Below are 23,784 nucleotides of genomic sequence, written 5' to 3'. Positions count from 1 at the left end.
CATAATGCGTTAGGATAACATCATCACAGTCGTACACAAGAATCACCATAACTTTCACCTTACTGGGGCTTTGGAGCATCACCTGCGACCAGCTTTGCGTAAGAAGCGGCGACACTTTCTGTGCAACCCACCCATCATTTTGCACAAAAATGTGCAGGCGCATACAGCGCAAGCTGAGGCTGCTCTGTTCAGTCAATGGGACTGGGACATACTATACGATCCACCATACTCCCCAGACTTACATTCTTGTGACTTTGATTCAATTCCGAAGATGAAGGAACCACTTCATGGCATTGCTTCAGAAGTGTTCCAGAGATTTGACAGGCAGTAGACCACTCCATTCATCCCATCAGTAGAACAGGCTCTGCTAACGGTAAACCACGCCTCCCACATCGCTGGCAACGGGTTCTTCACAACACTGGTGACCACTTTGAAGGATAGTAACAGGTGCAAACATGTAAATATTTTTTACTGGTTGTGAATAAATAGTTGCTACTATTCAAGTTCCAACCCTCATATTTACAACAGGTTTCTTAGAAGATGATGATGCTCAATAGGTAGTGTTGAATTTGGAAAACTTCCAAACTGCCCAACAATTCACCTGTGACTTTAAAGCCAAATATTGGTCACACAGAGTCCAGAGTAAGCTGAGATTAGTATTGTTGGGCCCTGGTACATATAACAATAGCTGGGAAGGCTACCAAAATTTTTTGGAACCACATTTAAACCAGGCCATGTACCTTGATAAGCCAATAAATACGAGGTGCATTCAAGCTCTAAAGCCTCCGATTTTTTTTCTAATTAACTACTCACCCGAAATCGATGAAACTGGCGTTACTTCTTGACGTAATCGCCCTGCAGACGTACACATTTTTCACAACGCTGACGCCATGATTCCACGGCAGCGGCGAAGGTTTCTTTAGGAGTCTGTTATGACCACTGGAAAATCGCTGAGGCAATAGCAGCATGGCTGGTGAATGTGCAGCCACAGAGAATGTCTTTCATTGTTGGAAAAAGCCAAAAGTCACTAGGAGCCAGGTCAGGTGAGTAGGGAGCATGAGGAATCACTTCAAAGTTGTTATCACGAAGAAACTGTTGCGTAACGTTAGCTCCATGTGCGGGTGTGTTGTCTTGGTGAAACAGCACACGCGCAGCCCTTCCCGGACGTTTATGTTGCAGTGCAGGAAGGAATTTGTTCTTCAAAACATTTTCGTAGGATGCACCTGTTACCGTAGTGCCCTTTGGAATGCAATGGGTAAGGATTACGCCCTCGCTGTCCCAGAACATGGACACCATCATTTTTTCAGCACTGGCGGTTACCCGAAATTTTTTTGGTGGCGGTGAATCTGTGTGTTTCCATTGAGCTGACTGGCGCTTTGTTTCTGGATTGAAAAATGGCATCCTCGTCTCATCCATTGACACAACCAACGAAAAGAAAATCACATTTATGCTGTCATTGCGCGTCAACATTGCTTGGCAATATGCCACACGGGCAGCCATGTGGTCGTCCGTCAGCATTCGTGGCACCCACCTGGATGACACTTTTTGCATTTTCAGGTCGTCATGCAGAATTGTGTGCACAGAACCCACAGAAATGCCAACTCTGGAGGCGATCTGTACAACAGTCATTCGGTGATCCCCCAAAGCAATTCTCTCCACTTTCTCGATCATGTCGTCAGACCGGCTTGTGCGAGCCTGAGGTTGTTTTGGTTTGTTGTCACACGATGTTCTGCCTTCATTAAACTGTCGCACCCACGAACGCACTTTCGACACATCCATAAATCCATCTCCACATGTCTCCTTCAACTGTCGATGAATTTCAATTGGTTCCACACCATGCAAATTCAGAAAATGAATGATTGCATGCTGTTCAGGTAAGGAAAACGTCGCCATTTTAAGTATTTAAAACAGTTCTCATTCTCGCCGCTGGCGGTAAAATTCCATCTGCCGTACAGTGCTGCCATCTCTGGGACGTATTGACAATGAACGTGGCCTCATTGTAAAACAACGCACATGTTTCTATCTCTTTCCAGTCCGGAGAAAAAAAATCGGAGGCCTTAGAACTTGAATGCACCTTGTAAAACACACCTGATCAAAGTATAGATCAGTCGATTGCTGGTCCACATAAGAAAAATGGTCACACCTACAACAATTAATTGAGTTCCTGTACCAATCTGATTATTTACATAAAATCAAAGAAATAAAGTATATGAAGATGACATGTGCATACAGGTGACAAGAAATAACAGTAAATCACATCATAATCAGAAGTGAACTACATAGAGAAACCAAAGAACCCAATACTGAAGAAGTGGTGGAAGGTGGAAGGAAAAGAAGCATAAGAGTGGGATGACAGTCCAAGCCCAGGGACGTCCACTAAAATAATGGAGATGACAAGTGCTTTCCCAAAATATAAAGGGGAAAGGTCATTAAGAAAAGAATTATATTATGAACAGGAGGTTCCAGAGTTGAAAATCTTTGTGTTCATGGTGAAAGTATGTACTGAGGAGACCCCTCGATTTAATGGTCAACACTAGCTGACAAATAAGCATTATTGCTGAAGATTTTTGGAAAACATGCAGAGTGTATCACAATTAATGGCATACCTACATCTACATCTACATCCACTCTCTGCAAGCCATCTGACGGTGTGTGGCAGAGGGTACCTTGGGTACCTCTATCGGTTCTCCCTTCTATTCCAGTCTCGTATTGTTTGTGGAAAGAAGGACTGTCGGTATGCCTCTGTGTGGGCTCTGATCTCTCTGATTTTATTCTCATGGTCTCTTCACGAGATATGCATAGGAGGGACCAATATACTGCTTGACTCCTCGGTGAAGGTATGTTCTCGAAACTTCAACAAAAGCTCATACCGAACTACTGAGCGTCTCTCCTGCAGAGTCTTCCACTGGAGTTTAACTATCATCTCTGTAACGCTTTCGCGATTACTAAATGATCCTGTAACGAAGCGCACTGCTCTCCGTTGGATCTTCTCTATCTCTTCTATCAACCTTATCTGGTACGGATCCCACACTGCTGAGCAGTATTCAAACAGTGGGTGAACAAGCGTACTGTAACCTACTTCCTTTGTTTTCGGATTGCATTTCCTTAGGATTCTTCCCATGAATCTCAGTCTGGCATCTGCTTTACCGACGATCAACTTTATACGATCATTCCATTTTATATCACTCCTAATGCCTACTCCCAGATAATTTATGGAATTAACTGCTTCCAGTTGCTGACCTGCTATATTGTAGCTAAATGATAAGGGATCTTTCTTTCTATGCATTCGCAGCACATTACACTTGTCTACATTGAGATTCAATTGCCATTCCCTTCACCATGCGTCAATTCGCAGCAGATCCTCCTGCATTTCAGTACAATTTTCCATTGTTACAACCTCTCGATATACTGCAGCATCATCCGCAAAAAGCCTCAGTGTACTTCCAATGTCATCCACCAGGTCATTTATGTATATTGTGAATAGCAACAGTCCTACGACACTCCCCTGCAGCACACCTGAAATCACTCTTACTTCGGAATGCATGAAGCTGAAAGTATACAATATTAGTAGCAAAAAGTTTCAGGAAACATGGCTCTTAAATCCATACCATAAAAGCTGTGAGTACTTCTTCATCTTCAATAGTGTAAGCCAAACTACTTCTACTGCCAAGCTCTCTGTTTTCCATGTTTTGTGTAAAGATAGTATGGACAAAAACAAGAAGAAATGTCCAGTAAACAAGCACTCTAAAGCGCATACCTTAACCCTTTTGTTGCTGGTGCCTTTTTTGTAGTGAATCAATAAAAATAATTTTTTTATTCCGTAAGAAATGTGATCAACTGACCATATTTATTTTCTGATAATTTAATTTTTGTGATTTCGGACCAAAAATTGTGTTTGTACATATATCATCATGGCACCTTTGTGAGGTATTAAAACTGGTAATAAATGGATTTCCCACTTCTATTTTGTGTGCTGTTATTTGTTGCCATTACACATAAAAAATAATGAAGTGTGTTCTGTTTTTATTGTGTATTTTCTTTTTCTTTAGATAAAAAATATTTGTTACTGATATTAAAAAAGGTTACTTACCACAATGTGAAAACAGTCTTTGAAACTTTATTGCACAATAAAGGTATGACCTGACAAAGGTCACAATAACAAATATTGCAGAAGTGAAGCAATGTGTTCCGACAACAGTAATAATCCCATGACAAACAGAAACTGATTGTTGTAACAGTTTTCATACACCTGGTGCAGTGTACCACCACAAGATACCAGGCATAGATAAAGGAGGTGAAATGTATTCTCGAAAGCTTTGGGATACCCCTAAGCTGTTGGTAAGTATGCTTCCTAAGGACAACTAACAATAGATTAATTTTGTGGTAAGTATACTATCAAAACCCCTTCCAGAAACTACACTGGTAATAACCATACTTCCCAATAACCATTAAAACACTGTTGTTTGGTGGTATATATACTTCCCATAGTCCCCTACCACTAGATGCCAGGAGCATATTTGCCCAGCATAACCTGATTTAATTTGACTACATTCCATTATCATCATTTTGCTTTTGTCAATGTTCATTTTATATCCTCCTTTCAACATACTGTCCATTCCTTTTAGCTGCTCTTCCACATCCTTTGCTGTCTATGACAGAATTACAATGTCATCAAGAAACCACATAGTTTTTATTTTTTCTCCTCAGGCTTTAATTCCTAGAGCAAATGTTTCTTTTGTTTCCTTTACAGCTTGAATCCTTCACAGATTGAATAACATCGGGGATAGGCTACAACTCTGTCTCACTCCCTTCTCTACCACTGCTTCCCTTTCGTGCCCCTCGACTCTTATAACTGCCATCTGGTTTCTGCACAAACTGTAAAGAGCCTTTCACTTCCTGTATTTTAACTGTGCCACCTTTAGATTTTGAAAGAGAGTATTCCAGTCAGCATTGTCAAATGCTATAAACGTTTGCCTTTCTTTAACCTATCTTCTATGAGAAGTCGTAGGGTCAGTATTGTCTCGCGTCTTCCTACATTTCCCTGGAAGCCAAACTGATCTTCCCTGAGGTTGGCTTCTAGCAGTTTTTCCCTTCCTCTGTAAAGGATTCGTGTTAGTATTTTGCAGCCATGACTTATTAAACTGATAGTTTAGTAATTTTCACACCTGATAGCAACTGCTTTGTTTAGAATTGAAATTATTACATCCCTCTTGAAGTCCGAGTGTATTTCACTTATTTCATACATCTTTCTCACCAGATGGAAGAGGTTTGTCTTGGCTGGTTCTCCCAAATCTACCACTAGCTGTAACGGAATGTTGTCTACTCTCAGGGCCTTGTTTGACTTAAGTCTTTCAGAGCTTTGTCAAATCCTTCAAGCAATGTTATATTTGCCTTCCCTTCTTCATTTACATCCTCTTCCATTTCCATAATATTCCCCTTGTATAGACTCTCTATATACTCCTTCCACCTTTCTGCTTTCCCTTCTTTGCTTAAAACTGGGTTTCCTTCTGAGCTCTTGATATTCATACAAGTGGTTCTCTTTTCTCCAAAGGCCTCTTTTAATTTTCCTGTAGGCAGCATCTATTTTACCCTTTGTGATATATGTTTCTACATCTTTGCATTGGTTCTCTAGGCATTCCTGCTTTTCCATTTTGCACTTCCTGTCAATTTCATTTTTCAGACGTTTGTATTCCCTTTTGCCTGCTTCAGTTATTGCATTTTTATTATGTTCTCCTTTCATTGATTAAATTAAGTATCTCTTGTGTTACCCAAAGATTTCTACTAGCCCTCATCTTTTTACCTACTTGATTCTCTGCTGCCTTCACTATTTCATGTCTCAAAGCTACCCATTCTTCTTCTATTGTATTTCTTTCCCCTGTTCTTGTCAGTAACTCCCTAACACTACCTCTGAAACTCTCTAGGATCTCTGGTTCTTTCACTGTATCCAAGTCACATCTCCTTAAATTCTTGCCTTTTTGCAGTTCCTTCAGTTTTAATCTGCAGTTCATGACCAATAAATTGTAGTCAGAGTCCACATCTGCCACTGGAAATGTCTTACAATTTAAAACCTGGTTCTGAAATCTCTGTCTGATCATAATATAATCATTCTGAAACCTTCCAGTGTCTCAAGGTCTCTTTAATGTATGCAACCTCGTTTCACGATTCTTAAACCAAGTGTTAGCTATGATTAAATTATGCTCTGTGCAAAATTCTACCAGGCGACTTCCTCTTTCATGCCTTTCTCTCTGTCCATATTCACCTACTACTTTTCTTTCTCTTCCTTTTCCTACTATCAAATTCCAGTCCCCCCATGAAAATTAAATTTCATATCCCTTAACTATCTGAATAATTTATTTTATCTCATCATACATTTCCTCTATCTCCTTCTTATCTGCAGAGCTAGTTGGTATGTAAACTTGTACTACTGTGGTGGCTGTGGGCTTCATGTCTATCTTGGCTACAATAATGTGTTCATATGCTGTTCATAGTAGCTTACCCATGTTCCTGTTTTTTTTTATTCAATATTAAACACGCTCTTGCATTACTCCTATTTTATTTTGTATTTATAACCCTATATTCACTTGACCAGAAGTCCTGTTCCCCCTGCCACCAAGCCTCACTAATTCCCACTGTGTCTAGCTTTAACCTACGCATTTCCAGTTTTAGATTTTCTAATGTACCTGCCTGATTCAGGGATCTGACATTTGATGCTCCAATCCACAGAACACACATTTTGTTTCCCCTGATAACAAAAACCTCCTGAGTAGCCCAGAGATTTGAATGGGGAACTATTTTACCTCCAGAATATTTTACCTAATAGGATGTCATCATCATTTAACCACACAATAGAGCTGCATGCCCTTGGGAAAAATTATGGCTGTAGTTTTCCCTTGTTTCCAACCTTTCACAGCAGCAGCACAGGCAAGACTGTTTTGGCTGATGTTACAGCCAGGTCAATCATCCCAACTGTTGCCCCTGCAACTACTGAAAAGGCTTAAGGCTGCTGCCCCTTTTCAGGAACCACATGTTTGTCTGGCCTCTCAACAGATACCCCTCCACTGTGGTTGCACCTACAATAGGCTATCTGTATTGCTGAAGTATGCATGCCTCTCCACCAACAGCAAGATCCATGATTCGTTTATTCAAACATATTTACTATTTATTGTTCTTAAAAATGTGGTAACTACCATAACCCACAACTCAAATTGCAGAAAGCAAATGACTTGCAATAAGAAGGGATTTGTTTCACAGCATCGAAGATGAAGTAGAGCTCATAGCTCTTAAGGTATGAATCTTAAGAGTCCATGTTTGTTTCTGGTATCATATACTTTCAACTGAATGTGTTAACACCATTAATTATGATACGCCCTGTACAAGGGTGCAAGGAGAAGTCTAGCCTATCCAGTAACTGGTTTGTACAGTTGGTATAATGGAATCTTGAAGGCAAAAATGTAGAAACAGAGGGGATGATTACTTTTAAAGTTCATGGACAGAAATTCCAACAATCTATACTGGTAGTTCCTGAGATGAATGTAAAACTAGTTTAAGAAATGGTAGGTTTCTATAAGCATTCTGTGGTACAAGTCCTGAATTGACAAATTCATTAAAAAAGCAAACTGCATAGTATTTGTGTGACCAGTGCACAGAGGAATTTCTAAAAATAAAAGAAAAATTACTAAGTTTCTAAGTATACAAATAATTATCTTCACTGTTATAAGTATACAAATAAGTTTACATAACAGGGATATTAGTGTTTAGCATTACTGGCTTGACATTCTGAAACAAAAATTTAAGAACTTGCCATGTGACTCAGCAGTCTTATCTGTGTGCAAAATATTTGGTGTACATGTAACAACTACCAAGAAAACCAGAGGGCAAAATAAATAATAACCAGCAGAGGGATCCTTAATTTTATTCTTGTAGATTCTGAAGGTATGCTGTGGTATATCGAGAGGTTGTAACAATGGAAAATTGCACTGAAATGCAGGAGGATCTGCAGCGAATTGACTCATGGTGCAGGGAATGGCAATTGAATCTCAATGTAGACAAGTGTAATGTGCTGCGAATACATAGAAAGAAAGATCCCTTATCATTTAGCTACAATATAGAAGGTCAGCAACTGGAAGCAGTTAATGCCATAAATTATCTGGGAGTAGGCATTAGGAGTGATTTAAAATGGAATGATGATATAAAGTTGATCTTCAGTAAAGCAGATGCCAGACTGAGATTCATTGAAAGAATCCTAAGGAAATGCAATCCAAAAACAAAGGAAGTATGTTACAGTATGCTTGTTCACCTGCTGCTTGAATACTGCTCAGCAGTGTGGGATCTGTACCGGATCGGGTTGATAGAAGAGATAGAGAAGATCCAACAGAGATCAGCGCGCTTCGTTACAGGATCATTTAGTAATCACGAAAACGTTACAGAGATGATAGATAAACTCCAGTGGAAGACTCTGCAGAAGAGACGCTCAGTAGCTTGGTACGGGCTTTTGTTGAAGTTTCGAGAACATACCTTCACCGAAGAGTCAAGCAGTATATTGCTCCCTCTTACGTATATCTCGCGAAGAGACCATGAGGATAAAATCAGAGAGATTAGAGCCCACACAGAGGCATACCGACAATCCTTCTTTCCACGAACAATACGAGACTGGAATAGAAGGGAGAACCGATAGAGGTACTCAAGGTACCCTCCGCCACACACCGTCAGGTGGCTTGCGGAGTATGGATGTAGATGTAGATGTAGATGTAATAATGGTCACAGTGTTCTGCTATAAGCATACATACATTTATATAATAAACCCAGGGCTTAGCATTCATATTGTGTTCAACTGTCACTGTGCAAAAAATAAGTGGAATCCAACAGTATTAAACACTATTTGTGAAGGGCTTGGCGATATCTTGGTTGACACATAACAGCATCTTGGATGGCCAGTCATCCATAGATGTAGAAGTAATTTCAGGTGTGTTCCAGGAAGTGCACTGGAATCGTAGCTGCTCATAATGTAAATTAATCACCTGGCAGACAATATTAATAGCAGCCCCACACATCTGTCTGCAATGAAGTGCCTTCTGAAAAAAATTGCAGCAATGTCCACTCAAGATTTCACATTGATGCAAAGATTTACCACTTGCTTTTAAGTTCCAAAATGTAAAACTGCACCCTTAACAAAATTTAAATCTTATGACTTAAGCATCAATGCGTCTCAACTTGATTTCATCAATCCATACAAGAGCTTGCTTGTAAGAATTTGTGAGAATATGTAACAGGATGATTACATAGGCTCAATAGTAGCTAAAACAATTGGCGAACTCTGAAAATATAATGTAATTGGATAGATAAAAAAATCTATTCACCAAGTGGCAGTAGGAGATAGCAAAGTTGGCTCCTTCTGGCAAAAGAGTTGAATGGCCAGGAAGAAGGATGGAGGAAGAGGACTGGTGAGGTCTGGGAAATGGAGAGAGTTTGGAAAAGTTGCCCAGAACACCAAGAGAGGGAAGACTTATTGGTTGGGATGAGAAGGAAAAAATGAAGGAAAGACTCTCCATATTACACACACAGGACCACAAAGACAAGATTAGATGAATTACACCACAGCAGTCATTTTTCGTATCCCCCAAATTCATGTAGAATGGGAAGGTATGGTAATACGGGGTACAATGGCTACAAACATCTTCCTTCCTATCCTGACTGCTAAGTCTCCCATGACCTGGGGTTCTGGGTGACATTTCTGAGCTCTCACCATTTTTAAACCTTGTCTGTCTTTTTCCTTCATCCCTTTCCTTCGTGTTCAATCCTTCTGTCAGAATAAGAGCCACTGGCTCTGAAAGCTTGCACATTTACTTATCCTTTATATATGTTTTCTCCTTCTGCCACTTAGTGAGTAGATTTTTTAAAATCTATTTTTCATTAAAATGGCAAAGTTTGGTTCATCTGTTGGATACTGGGAAAATGTAGTCAGTCTCCAAAGGAGATTGCTCACAAAACATGCATTTGACTTATTGTAGAATACTGCTCAAGCATGGAGGACCCACATCCTAGAATATTGCTCAAGCATAGAGGATCCATACCAGATTGAACTTACAAAATACAGAGAGGCACAAATGGTTGTTGGGGTTGATCTGGTGGAAGAGACCAAACGGCGAGGTCATCGGTCTCATCAGATTAGGGAAGGATGGGGAAGGAAGTCGGCCGTGCCCTTTCAAAGGAACCATCCTGGCATTTTCCTGAAGCAATTTAGGAAAATCATGGGAAAACCTAAATCAGGATGGCCGGACGCAGGATTGTACCATTGTCCTCTCAAATGTGAGTCCAGTGTGCTAACCACTGCGCCAACTCGCTAGGTACCACCATTTTACCTCCAGGACAGTGTTACCAAAGTACTGAAAAATATGAACTAGCAAACACTTAAAGATACACACTAACCATCCCACGAAAGCCAACCTACAAACTTTCAAGAACCAGAATTAAGTGAAGAATTTAGGAATGTACTTCAGTCCTCTCCATAATGCACACACGGAGGTCACAAAAACAAGATTACACTAATTCCAATGCAGGATCATTGTTCCCATCCTCCACATGCACATCAAATGGGAAGATATGTTAATATGTGGTATGTTCAGAAAACTCTGCCATGCACTTTCAAGTGGTCTGCAGTATATGGACATAGACACAAAAAGGGGCTGCCTGATAAGTGTATACCTTCCAGCACATTTGCATTCCAACAAAAAATTGAAGGTAAAATTCATTTCAACACAGTACTGCTAGTGAAGTAATTTCTTTTCTTTTTTTTTTTTTTCACTCATACATTATTCAGTTCATTATGTGTTATTTTCACCGAGTTTGTAATTTGTTATTTTCAACAACCCTACGCACAATGACTACATCCAGGTCTTTATCTGTCTTACATATAGCTTTCTACTGATTAGTGTCCACATTCTCTCATGATATACATGCCTAGTTATGCAATAATTTTTAATGCTTTTTAAAGTGCACGCAGAATACCACGGTTGGTAGATGCGCAGATGGCAGGGCAGGCGTGGGGAGAGCAGTAATGGTGGGGGCTGTGGGGAGGTACTGTAGGAAAAATGCCAAGTGGTGAAGGGGAAGTGCTGTTCTAAACTGATGTCTGCACTCTCAAGTTTTGTAAATATTAAGTGGGGACCCTTCACACCCATACTTGCATGGTGACCATTCAAAAAAGATCTGTCATCTCTTCTTTGGTCAGTATCTAAAAATAATTCCACTAAGAACATAGCAATTTATTTTTGCCTCGTTTGTTAATCATTTGTAACTTTCAGAGAAGGACACAAGTAGGGAAAACCTACCCATTTCTCTTCTTGCCATGTTAAAATTTGCTTCTTTTGCCAAAACTCAGCAGAGACTACACAGTCTCGCCTCACTAACATGTTGTGCGGACGCAACTGTGACAGAATTCAGAGACAGTCATCTCTAAATTTGTTACTTGAGTTACAAAGGAAAAGTAAGGTCAGCAACTTATGAAAAAGCACATCCTCAATACAAAATAAACATGTAAATACTTTGCTTACATAGTTACAGAACCCATAGCCCTTCTCATTTCACTAGCTATCAATGGCTCTTAAAACTTACATTCGGTCATCAGAAAAGTCTATGGTTAATGGAATAACATGGAAGATGATGAAGTTTTGCATAATAATAACACTCTCCTCTCTGTGTGCTATCATTTGCCACAATCTCATTTTGACAGCTCAAACTGTTTATGAAATATGAGGAATGTTCTGGATATTTCATTCTGGCTTCAACACTCATGTGGTGTGATCGCAAATGAGTGCACTACGTCAGATCAATTTTCTCGAGATTGGTGACAGATGGAGGCCTCCACCCACGTCTAAAGAAAAATTCAATATGTTAGCTAAATTTCATACACAGCAACATATTTAGTAATATGCACCAAATGCAAAATCATTGTGATCCCTATTTTTCATTTCAAACCTTTTTGAATTTCGTGCAGTGTATTACTTCCACATAAATATCACAATAACTATGACTGTTATTGAAATGATGGGCATGTTATAATGAATGTGACATATGAAGCTAGAAGTAACACAAAAATGAAACTTTTTAACCAAATAGTTACTGTAAAATTGTTTGAGAAAGACTGCAGGGTGCGCACATTGCTTCTGCCATCGTCGACCAGCCGAAAGGTGGCAAACACTTGTCATCCTCCCCTTCTGAACAAATGAATGAACTCGCCCAGCACTTTGGTTGAAAAGTGGTCACTATGCATCAGCTACGATATCCTGTGCAACTTGCTTGTTTGACTAAGAGTTATATTTTGAAACATACTTAATTCACTGCAGTGCTCCCTAACCCTCTCTCCAGTGTACACATGCCTGTAATGATTCTTAATGAAAGGGTTATGACTGTTTTTGTGATCAGAAACTGTGGTTTATTACTAGCAATAAAGCCGAGTGGTTTAAGGCACTGCAGTCATGGACTCTGCAGCTGGTCCCGGCAGAGGTTCAAGTCCTCCCTCGAGCATGGGTGTGTGTGTTTGTCCTTAGGATAATTTCGGTTAAGTAGTGTGTAAGCTTAGGGACTGACAACCTTAGCAGTTAAGTCCCTTAAGATTTCACACACATTTGAACATTTTTGAACTAGCAATAAAATATAAAATGTTACTTCAGAAGTGGAAATGACACCAGAGACCAAAATTTACATTGAAGAGACACGATGGAGAACAGCACGGAAATAGAAAATGTACTACTTGAAGATATAGATTTCTCTCTGCAATACATTGGAAATATTAGAAGCAAGTTTAACAGTGACTGTTTATGGTGTTACTTTTGTTTATAAAAATGTTATATAGGCTGCAATCATGGGCCATGCTTGCCCATTTTAATGTAATATGTGGTGTTGATTAATTGGTGGAAAAGACTCTAGATACAGTTATCCAAACTAAAGAAGTTTATGGTGTGAAGATTTATATCACATACAGGCAAAGTGTAAACATCATCTGCTAAGTCACAATGTGGACGAGGGTGTGTGTTAACTGATTGTGAAGGACTGTCATGTCATTGAAGAAGATAATCACAAAAAAAAAAAAAAAAAAAAAAAAAAAAGAGGAAGACCGATGCAAAAGTCACTGCAGGAATAAATGTCACACTTGCGAACCCCGTCAGCAGCAAAATAACATGAAGGGAGCTCCATGAGCAGAAAATTGCAAGAAGAGCTGCAGTTCCAAAACCACTCATCAGTGTTGCAAATGTCCATAACAGGAAAACGTGGTGCTGAAGCCATAAAACCTGGGCTTTGGAGAAATGGAAGAAAGTTATTTGGTCAGATGTGTCTTGGTGCATACTGTTTCCCATGTCTGGCTGAGTTTAAGTCCCAAGAGTGATACATGGTAGGGGTCTGGTGATGATTTGGGCAGCCATAGTATGATATTCCATGAGATAGTATGATATTCCTTGAGACACATGGTTACTCTACAAAGTCACATTATATGGTAGTCAAGGATTATATGGCCATTGTGGTTGTGGCTCATCAGGTCTATCCCATGGTACAACATTTGTTTCCCAGTGTTGATGCTGAGTTCCAAGATAACAGGAACTCTTTTCACATGGCTCGGATCATCCAAGACTGGTTTTGTGAGCACAAGGATGAATTGTCACATCTCCCCTGGACACGTCAAAGACCAGATCTCAGTATCGTTGAACCTTTGTGATCTGCTTTGGAGATCCGTGTATCCACCTCCAACATTGTAACTCGAACCTGCCACTATTTTGCAGGAAGGATGGTATAAGATTTCCTTGAAAACTGTACAGGACCTATACTTATCCATTCTGAGATGAGTGCAAGCTGTTTCGAAAGCTAATGCTTTTCCTACATCATATTAGGAGTGGTAATACGTTATCCGTTCGACTGGAAGCTGTTTTGAATGCCAACAGTTTTCCCACACTGTATTAGGCATGGTAATGTGTTGTTTTTTGGTGTTTCCATATTTTTGCCCACCTCCTGTATATGATTCAATGATAACATTCTTCACTTAAAACACAGCACCAGGATAAGAAACCACAATATATTAAGTTATAGGAACAAATAACCCTTCTAAATGTAACACTTCTCCGCAACCTGTAGTCCAACAAACAGACAACAAAAATTCAGGTGATCAATTCTCAGGCTACTCTAGGTAATAAGTCTGTTAGCAGACAGGATGAGAATAATCAGTTAAGTTAACTTGGACTGAATACATGAGAGATTGTGATTTCTCCCATCCTTATTGCCCTACAATGCAGACATAATAACCTCCAGGAATTGTCCAGAACAAGTGAACTTGGGAAGTTACTTTTAATGTTTTTATGGCTAGCCTAAAACAAAAAAGAGACAAGTATTTCTTTAAAGCTGGTAACGATTATGACTATCATCAAGGAAAATTTTGGCATAGAAAATTACAGTAGTTAGCGTCATTATATGGAATGTTAGGTCAATTCTTTCCAATAATGAAGACCTCGGAACAAATTAGTGGGGCGCAAGACTTACACTGTAGCTATATACAAATCATGATTGAGACCATCATGTTACAAAAGATTTAGCCATTATCATTTAATACAGTATACAACGAAGGATGGCAGAACTGATCTTTAAACACTGATTTTTATGTAAGTTCAACTTCACATACTGATTTAGGATTTCCAGGTAGTTTCAGCTGAAGTGAAAGTAGGAACCTCAGAAACGTACATTGTTCAAGTGTACAAACCACCTACAATTTAAATGAAAAGAGGACATTGGTGCAGTTTTATTAGACATCTGTCAAATTTATTTATTATTCATGATGGTTTCAGATAGCTCTGTTTTGCATTGGTCACTCTTGTTAACAATTAGAACTGACACAAACTGGTGACTCTCACAGAAGACAATAATTTAATTACAGTCAACTTTATTGGACAGTGGTTAACAATAATATATTTACAATTAATTTCTATTATTCTCATTATGCTCTTTATGGAAAACACATTCGATTCTCTTGGTTCTGACCACTTTCCCACTGAAATTCAATCAGATTTTCAATCACGTCAAATGAGGAGTATGGAGCTGATAGGAGCCAAATGTAGCTTCTTGGCCAAAGTACTACATGATCACGGAAGACCTGGTGAGAGACACTGAGCTAATGCTGTCTCTCAATAAACATTGCAAGAAAGTAATGAATTCAGGGAACAAGACAGCATGTGGTTCTATGCCTCAAACAAATGGAGGACTTTACAAATGATGAAGCCAGTCTCTCCGGTCGTGTCAGACAAAGTTGAAACAACTGGCACAGTGTTGGCTGAGATCCAATGAATATTGCAATAGTCAAATACTACAAAATTAACTCTCCTACAAATGGATAAGAGTAAACACAAGGAAAAAGACGAAACAGAAGAAAAAACACAGATGCAAATGGTTATGCAATTTGCTGAACAGTGTTGAGCATATCTTTCGTCGAACTATTTTTTATGAAATATTTTCGGGTGTTCATCTCAAAACATGAATGCAAACTTGGTATCACAACTGCCAATAGGACATGACAAAAATTCTGATATTTCTACTGATGCATGGTTATATTTAATCAGTCACAACACTGTGGAAAATTCCCCATTGAATTCCAGTTTAACTGTCAAAATTGTGCCTAGGGATCCAGTATTATCCAAGAATAAACAGCACATTCAATCAGGGTGGTTTATAGGTTAACAGTTGATGAACCAACCGGAAATCAAATCTTACTAGCAGATGAGACAGACTTTCACTGTCTAAGTAGGTTTCATTCTGGTACTTTCACAAACATGAAAGACACGAATAGTTATTCCCAACAGTCTTAAACCCAAAGTCCTTCAACTGCTACACAATGCCACTGGGGCATCATACGTACCACGTGCTTTGCCAGAGAGTATTGCTACTGGAAAAATATAGATAGAAACATAGAAACAATGCTAGCTAAATGCCACTTACACTAAAAATACCAGTCAGCACCTCTTCAACAATATCTTCTGTGGACACAGGCATCTGAACCCTGGTCACATTTAGACATACACTTTATTGCACCATTTTTAGGCACCTACTGGTCGATTATCATCAATATATTTTCAAAATTTCCTTATGTCAAACGTCATTGATTACTTCTATGAAAACAGTTCAGGCTTTGTCAACGACTTTCTCCACTGAAGAGTTGCCAAAGTCAATAGTTATGGGAAATACTATTAAGTTATCACCTCAGGAGATCAAACTTTTTTGTGAAGGAAATGGCATTTCATATTTCAAAACCAACCATTTCATTCTCAGGCCTACAGGCTTACTGAAAGATTTGTATGGGCTTTCAAGTCTCACATGACAAAGCTCACTCAGTAGTACATTACAGAAAATGCAGTGTTAATATTTCTTCCTGCGTACAGAGCCACTCCAACAGACAAAATCTCCAACTGAAAAATTTCTAGGGAGGCCATACCGGATTTTAATGTCACTTTTAAAGCCACTCTTGCACCCACAGATGGAAGTTTTTTCTTTCCTTCTTTTTTAAGTAAATGATCACGTATTTATTACTATGTAGAAATATGGAAACAAATATTGGGTAACAAGAAAAGCCATTCAGCAGCTCAGCAATATTATGTATAAAGTTCAAATTATTGCTGGTGTAACAATGTGCCATAGAAATCATATGAGGTTGCTATGCAGTCATGCACATATAGGCAGAATTCCTAGGCTGCTATTAACCAAGTGAGGTAGGGCTGTGGCTGGCACACTGGACTCACATCCGGGAGAACGACAGTTCAAATCCATATCCGGTCACCCAGATTTAGGTTTCCCAGGACTTCCCTGAACTGCTCCAGGCAAATGCCGGGATGGTACCTATGAAAGGGCATAGCCAATTTCCTTCCACACCCTTGACACAATCCGACCTTGTGCTCTGCCTCTAATGACCTCGATGCTGAGGGACGTTAAACCCAATATTTCTTCTTTCCTTCTTCCCAGGCTGTTCTCTTTTTCAGGCTCATGCAACTTTTAATGCAGCCAGCTGTCTTGGGAACTTGCATTTGCAGCCGGCAGCTAAAACTGACTTAATCCAACTGTAGCCAACCGATAAAGGCCAGATGGAGGTGGTCATCATGTCTCATTCCACAGAAGATGGGAGTAGATGTGGCAAACTGCTTGAACAACCACCCCCTCATTGAGGTTTTGGATCCTGTTTTCCTTGGTGTTGCAGGCAAATGCCAAGGGGAGTAACAATGTTTTCATCTACCAAATACATGAGTCTGCAAGCATGGAAGTATGAAGCTAATGAACTCCCCCCACCCCATGAGAGGTATACTGCAGCTGTAGTTAGTTATGGTACACAGCTGTATCTACAGAGGGCACCACTTGCTAGGAAGTCCCCAATCATGGCACCATTTAGCAACGGTCCATCACCACACAGACAGAAAATATAACAGGAACTACATTATGCTTCCATCACAAGACTTACAAGTAGTACAATCCATCCACCAATAATTAGGTCTGCCTGCACAGATGGTGGGTACATGAGGAATGACTCCTTTCATAAGCAAAACAGTTCACAGACAAACATTCATCCACCATGCACAGATAAAAAGTGGTCGCACACCTTCACTCAGTCAGTCGTTGCAGATAAGCAGTTGTTGCCAATCACCAGTTACTGAAAAGTTACCACAGTCACAGCTCAGCAGCTGTCAATGAGTTTTCATCAGGTAGTCAATGTCTAGTGTTGAAGTGTGTATCATTTACTCAGCCTGAACTTCAAACCATCTCCACACAGCAGTCCAGGCAGAGTGACTACTAGGATAGTCAACATTCACAGAGTTAGGTTAGACCAACGCCCAGAACTTTTACAACAGTGCTACACTGTAGTAAAATGAGTATTTATTTTGGAAAAAACTTTTAATAAATTATTATTAATCATATCTATTTGTGTTGTCCAACTTATTTTTTGTAGTAGTGATCACACTGTGACAAGACAAGCATGTAAATACACTGTCTAGATACAGCAACTACTTTTCTGGTGTAGAGAATTCACTTCTCACAACCTTTATATTGGGTGCCAAAACTATTTCGTGAATACTACAAATGTATTATATAAGTATATGATAACATAAGGAAGTTTATGCAGTAGGTTAATATTAATTTAAAAAATGGAGAGCAGGTGACTGTGATGTCTTACTGGGCCAAATGTTGACAAAAATAAAAAGAGCATTTGCAGTGGTCATTTCCATATGTCCACTAGATTGCTGCTCAATGACCGACAATTTTTCGCCAATGATCCTAGCATAGTTTATAAAATGACAGCAGATGTGCGTTGACATGATATAAGTGTGAACACATTACCATCTTTGAGACATACGTGAAAAAGGGAGGGGAGAGGGGCGTTCAGACCATGCAGTGTTTGTGTATAGAGTAATATAGCCGTAAGGGGGAACACAGGTCCTTGTGTTTTTGTGTTTTTTCATATGGGATTTGTCTTTGCAAGTGTACAGGGATGATGTCTTTGGTGATTAAGTATATGCTTACAGTGGTCCAAAAATGATAACCTCATTTAAGAAAAATAAAACACATCATAAAAAAATGCAAGTCTCGTAATCTGGGCTACTAACATTCAATTAGCTAATATTTTTTAATTGATACTATAAAATCTCCAAGTTCTTACTGGTAAGTACAAGCTCTTTCTCTATACATACAAGGTGCAACAGTAAAGTAATGAGACTGATGTGAAAAAAAAAATGTTGGTTACCATTTTAGGCAAGTTTAGTATTGTCTCCTTCAAAGTGTTCCCTTCTGATTGCACACACTTTTTCCAGCGCTTCAGCCATTGATGGTAACATTTATGGAACTCATCTTCTGTAATATCCTCCAAGACCCTCGTCACAGCTTTTTGGACATCTTGTGTTGTTTGAATATGGTGTCCCTTGACCACCGTTTTGACTCTTGGAAACAGAAAAAGGTCGCACAGAGCGATATCTGGTTAATAAGGTGGCTGTGGTAGTACTGAAATTTGTTTTGAGGTTAAAAATTGCTGTACTGATAGAGCAGTATGGGATGGTGCACTATTGTGATGCAGCATCCAATTATTAGCAATGTTGGCACGGACATGAAGAACTCTTTTACGAAGTCTTTCTAAAATTTCTTTGCAGTAATATTGGTTAACTGTTTGTCCAGGAGGCACCTACTCTTTATGAACAATTCCCTTGGAATCAAAGAAGCACTTCACTTTTGACTTTGACATGCGAACTTTTTTTTTGGTCTGGGTGATCCCTTTGAGCACCATTGCTAACTTTGGCGTTTTGTCTCTGGATCATACTGAAAAAACCAACTTTCATCACCAGTGATAACAAGGCTCAGCAATTCTGGATTGATTTCCGTTTGCTCTAAAAGATCGGCTGCCACATTTTTCCATGTTTCTCGCTGCTGTGGTGTGAGATTTTTGGGGACAATTTTTGCACATATCTTTCTCATACCAAGATCTTCAGTTACTATCAGACAAACCATTTCTCAATTGATGTTCAGTTCTTCTGAAATCATTTTCACAGATAATCTTCGAACAGATAGTATGAGTTCACACACCCTGGCCAAGTTGGCATCCATCCGTGAAGTTGATGGTTGTCCACTGTGGTCTTCATCTTCAACATTCCTTCTGCCTTCACTAAACATTTTATGCCAATGAAAAACTTGAGCTCTTGATATAACCTCCTTTCCAAAAGCCTTCTGAAGTTTACTGTATATTGTTGTTGCAATTTCACCCAATTTAACGCAAGAAGAAATGGCATACCATTGCACAATATTATGCGGTTCCATTTCTGTGACAAGAGACACAAACACGTGCTAACTTATTACAGCACAACTCATGACTGAGCAGTTGCATCAATGTGCCGCTTGTACTAGAAACAGCTTATAGACCAAGGTCAAAGATATTGTGTCTATGCAAGCCTGCAGGGTTGCCACATCTTGTGAAGAGAATCAGTCTCATTACTTTATTGTAGCACCTCACATAAACCAGTAGTTTTATTCCCACTTATTGTGCAACAATTTAAGTTAGGATGAAAACAACATGGGCCTACATACCTGGGACAATAGCTACAGTCTTCAAAGCTCGAAGGACCCTGAAAGTTCTCAAGGCAGCCAGGTTTCCTAGATCTATCCCCATGGTAACATAACTGAAAACGAAATGACATACAGAGATTAGGATTGATACTTGTGCGAATCAGATGTACATAATCTACATTATAAACATCCACTGCAGGAAAATGCTGTCATGATGTACTACTTGCTGTCATATCAGCATGTGCAATCTTTATGTGCAAGGAATAGCATATGGTCTGAATTAAATTAACAACACATCACGAAACATAAAATCATATCTAGCCAGTACATAAAACAGAACAGATATTTTACTATTTTGTAGAAATGAGTGCCTACAAGTGAAAAATAGAGCAAAACAACCATGCACTATTTTCTGGAGTATGCCATAACATGTTATGGCAACTTACGAAGATTTGTAACAAATCAAACCATTATTACCAAGACAATAGGGTGCTTAAAAATGCCGAACAAATAATTAAGAAATTTTAAACTGTTTCTCAACTAATCAGATTCAGCTTTGTATCATTTAAGATCTATCAAGTACCTCTTTCAGAAAACTATTAATAGTTTTTCTTATAATTCTGCCATTTTATTTATCCTCATTTAACACACTATGTTTCAAAATGCACAGCAGATACACTCCATTAGCTAAGAGACTTCCTTTTTCTTTTCCTCTTTCCACAAGTGATTAATTATAAGAAAGAACAAAATAGGTCAAGCAATATTGATAAAAATTTTCTATACTTTATCTGATGTCTACATTATTCTAGTAATTTAATGTTTACATATATACTCCTCAAATTGAAGCTAATGAGCTTCGGTGAAAAATGGAAATCTAGCAGTTTTACTGGTAAAGATTTAGTTGTGATAATTTATCAATGTTGTATCAAATGGGTAACTGAAGGGGTGATAAATGTTCGTAGAGTGAAGAATTATGTTTCTGTTGTTATGTGAGCGTGTGAAATGAAAAGAAAGGGTTAGCCAAAATCTCTCACTCCTTTCAAAAAATAGAAACCAGGCTGATTAGTTTACTGTCCACATATGGCTGATGGATTATCACCAACAGAGGCTTATGCTCTATCCCCATAATATATGAGAACTTTCGAATTAGAGGATACTGACACCAAATATGCTGTTCAGGGACAGTGTGTCACTGTATCTCCCCCATTTATCATACAAATTATAACAACAAAATTTCCTTGCTTGACAGCTACAAGAACTGTACCAAAGTGATGTGAAAACATTCTGAATAAATTTTGATCACTCACACAGAAAAGGTAACTGGAATGACCCTTGCTCTACAGAAGTGTTACATAATCTTTCTTTTGTCTGCAGATAAATAATGGCTTCTGAGCAGAAGCAATATATTGTCATTGAGTTCCTGATGAAGGAGATGTGGTAGCTGTTCCAGATTCACAAAAGGGTACTGATGTGTACTGAGATGACACATACACAACAGCAATATGCATAGGGGTATGAAGAAAGTTACGAAAAGGAGAAAATCTACACTAAAGGCCAACAGTGTAGTGGGAAACAATCAATTGTGATTTTGAGTTCAACAATAGTGTAAATACATCACTCCAATTACTTGTGCAATTCAACCATTTACATCAGATAATACAGATGTTATGGCCACTTTTGCATTTCTTAAGGTCCAGATCTCATATCTGAGGTAAATCACAGCTATATCACAACAATTCAGCGGGTTTGTCCACAAAAGTAAGTGAACCCAAAAGAAAAATCAAGTCTAACAAAATACAAAACCCAAGAGACCAGTTACCAGTTGCCTGAAAAGAAGCAATTGGAGCAGAGCTAACAGAAACACAAAAGTCAAAAACCAAACATCACAATGCCACTAGCTGAAGGTACTTTCTTTTTCATTGTTTCTATTACCCCCATTTCATTTACTTCAATTCATTGACTGATAACACTTTTCTGCATATTGATACACATGTCTGCAGGTGAGTGCAGTCACACCTATCAATTATTTTCAATAGTGTAAAGCAGTAACACCAACTTCATTTCAGAACGACTGAAGTGCCTAGAACCGCACGGCCACACCGGCCGGCACTTCTATTAGAGACCAAATTAATTACAGAACTGTATTTCACACTGCCCAGCCCCCAGAAATGGCAATGAATGATAGTTCAATAAAAGATACAAAATATGACAACAGTTCCTATACACAACTTACAAAAAAAGTTAAGTTTTCCTGTTGCTGCTGCAAAAAAAGTCCTTTTGACGAGTAGACACACAGAAATATTGTCTCATTGAAACCACAATCAAGTCCAAATCTGAATGTAGGGTCGTCAATGAGGCACAACACTTAGCACTGAAAGCATATTTATTACTGACACCAACATACAGGCAGAGCAGAAATGATCTCCTGGACAGAGCGTGGAGCAGTTTACACAAACATCAAATATTCCAGACTGCTGATATACATACAAACATTACAAATATAAGACTTATCAAGAACCTTCCAGAAAGTATAAATATTAAATAACAAATAATTTCTGGGGGCCACATTTGTATGGTGACTTGCAGCATGCCAGCCAACAATGCTAACCAATACATCCCACTGCATTCACCACAGCTTGTGGCAGTGTTCCATCTCCTGGAGAAACACTGATTTGCTGTTTCAAAATACCTTCTGGAGCCAACTACAGTACCTTGGAGGTAGATCCTGTCAGAGGTCATTTGAATTGCGGCACTAGTGGATCCTCGTGTTCTTGGCATGTTGTTACATCCTCTTCACTATGATGAGCATCAATGGTAGCTCCTCCCACTGAAGCTTCATGATTTTTGATGGGTCTTCAGTTTCCTTAAATGTCTCATCATTGATCTACATCTCTAGACTGTAATAGGGCTTCATGTGGAGGACATGGACAACGTCTCTGTGGTTTTGTGTTCTTGATGAACGATCACAGTCCTCGACTTCTTATGTGACATCTGACAAGTGATGAAGGATACCATATGGCTCAAAGTAGCACTTTAATAACATTTCCGATTTTTTCACTTTGCACACAGGTGTAAAAATCCCTATCAAATCACCTGGGCCATATCTCACTGGGCTGGTGCTTGGCATTATAGTGCTCTCCATCTTTCTCTTGAGTGCCCAGTGTCCGTATGTGAGCCAGTTGTCATGTTTCTTTCGTCCTGGAGATGAGATGTTTGATGTAGTCATCCTGACAATAGTCTAATTGAAACGTTGTCGTTTCAGCCTCACGAACGTGGAACTACAATAAAAGTATGAACCTGCAGTGTCTTGCTTCACTCTGCTGTATGTGAATGTCATGATTGGCAGTACTTTATCCGAGTTAGGCATGAATGTACATCAAGAGCATATTGGCAATGTCATATTAAAGCATTCTGTAAGGCCATTTGTCTGTGGATGGTAGGGAGTTGACACCCTGTGGGTATTGTTGCAAGTTGAAATTACCCCTGATACTAGTTTCAACTGAAAAACATTTCCATCAACTGAGATCATCACATAGGATGCTCTGTGCTTTAAAATCGTGTCTTTTGTAAGAAAAAGGACTTTTGCAATTTCTAGAGTTTCAGTAGTCGGCACAGCATTGGTGTTAGCATAATGTGTGAGGTGGTCAGTGCAGACTATTATCCATCAATTCCTGTTCGTCGATTTTTCCAACTTCCCCAGAACATCAGATCCAGTTTGGCAGA

General features: G+C 39.1%; 1 protein-coding gene across 1 annotated transcript in view; it reads right to left on the bottom strand.

Moving 5' to 3' along the window:
• Positions 1-23,784, bottom strand: part of LOC126095773 (sodium channel protein para) — a 923,047-nt gene that overhangs the window by 743,236 nt on the left and 156,027 nt on the right. The window contains exon 5 of the mRNA XM_049910580.1: positions 20,083-20,174. Coding sequence (XP_049766537.1) covers positions 20,083-20,174 — 92 coding nt within the window. The remainder of the gene's footprint in view (positions 1-20,082; positions 20,175-23,784) is intronic.

The sequence above is a fragment of the Schistocerca cancellata genome, chromosome 8, assembly GCF_023864275.1.
Source record: "Schistocerca cancellata isolate TAMUIC-IGC-003103 chromosome 8, iqSchCanc2.1, whole genome shotgun sequence".
NCBI lineage: Eukaryota > Metazoa > Arthropoda > Insecta > Orthoptera > Acrididae > Schistocerca > Schistocerca cancellata.
Note: the sequence above shows the minus strand (reverse complement) of the source record. Positions and strands in the feature narration are given on the sequence as shown.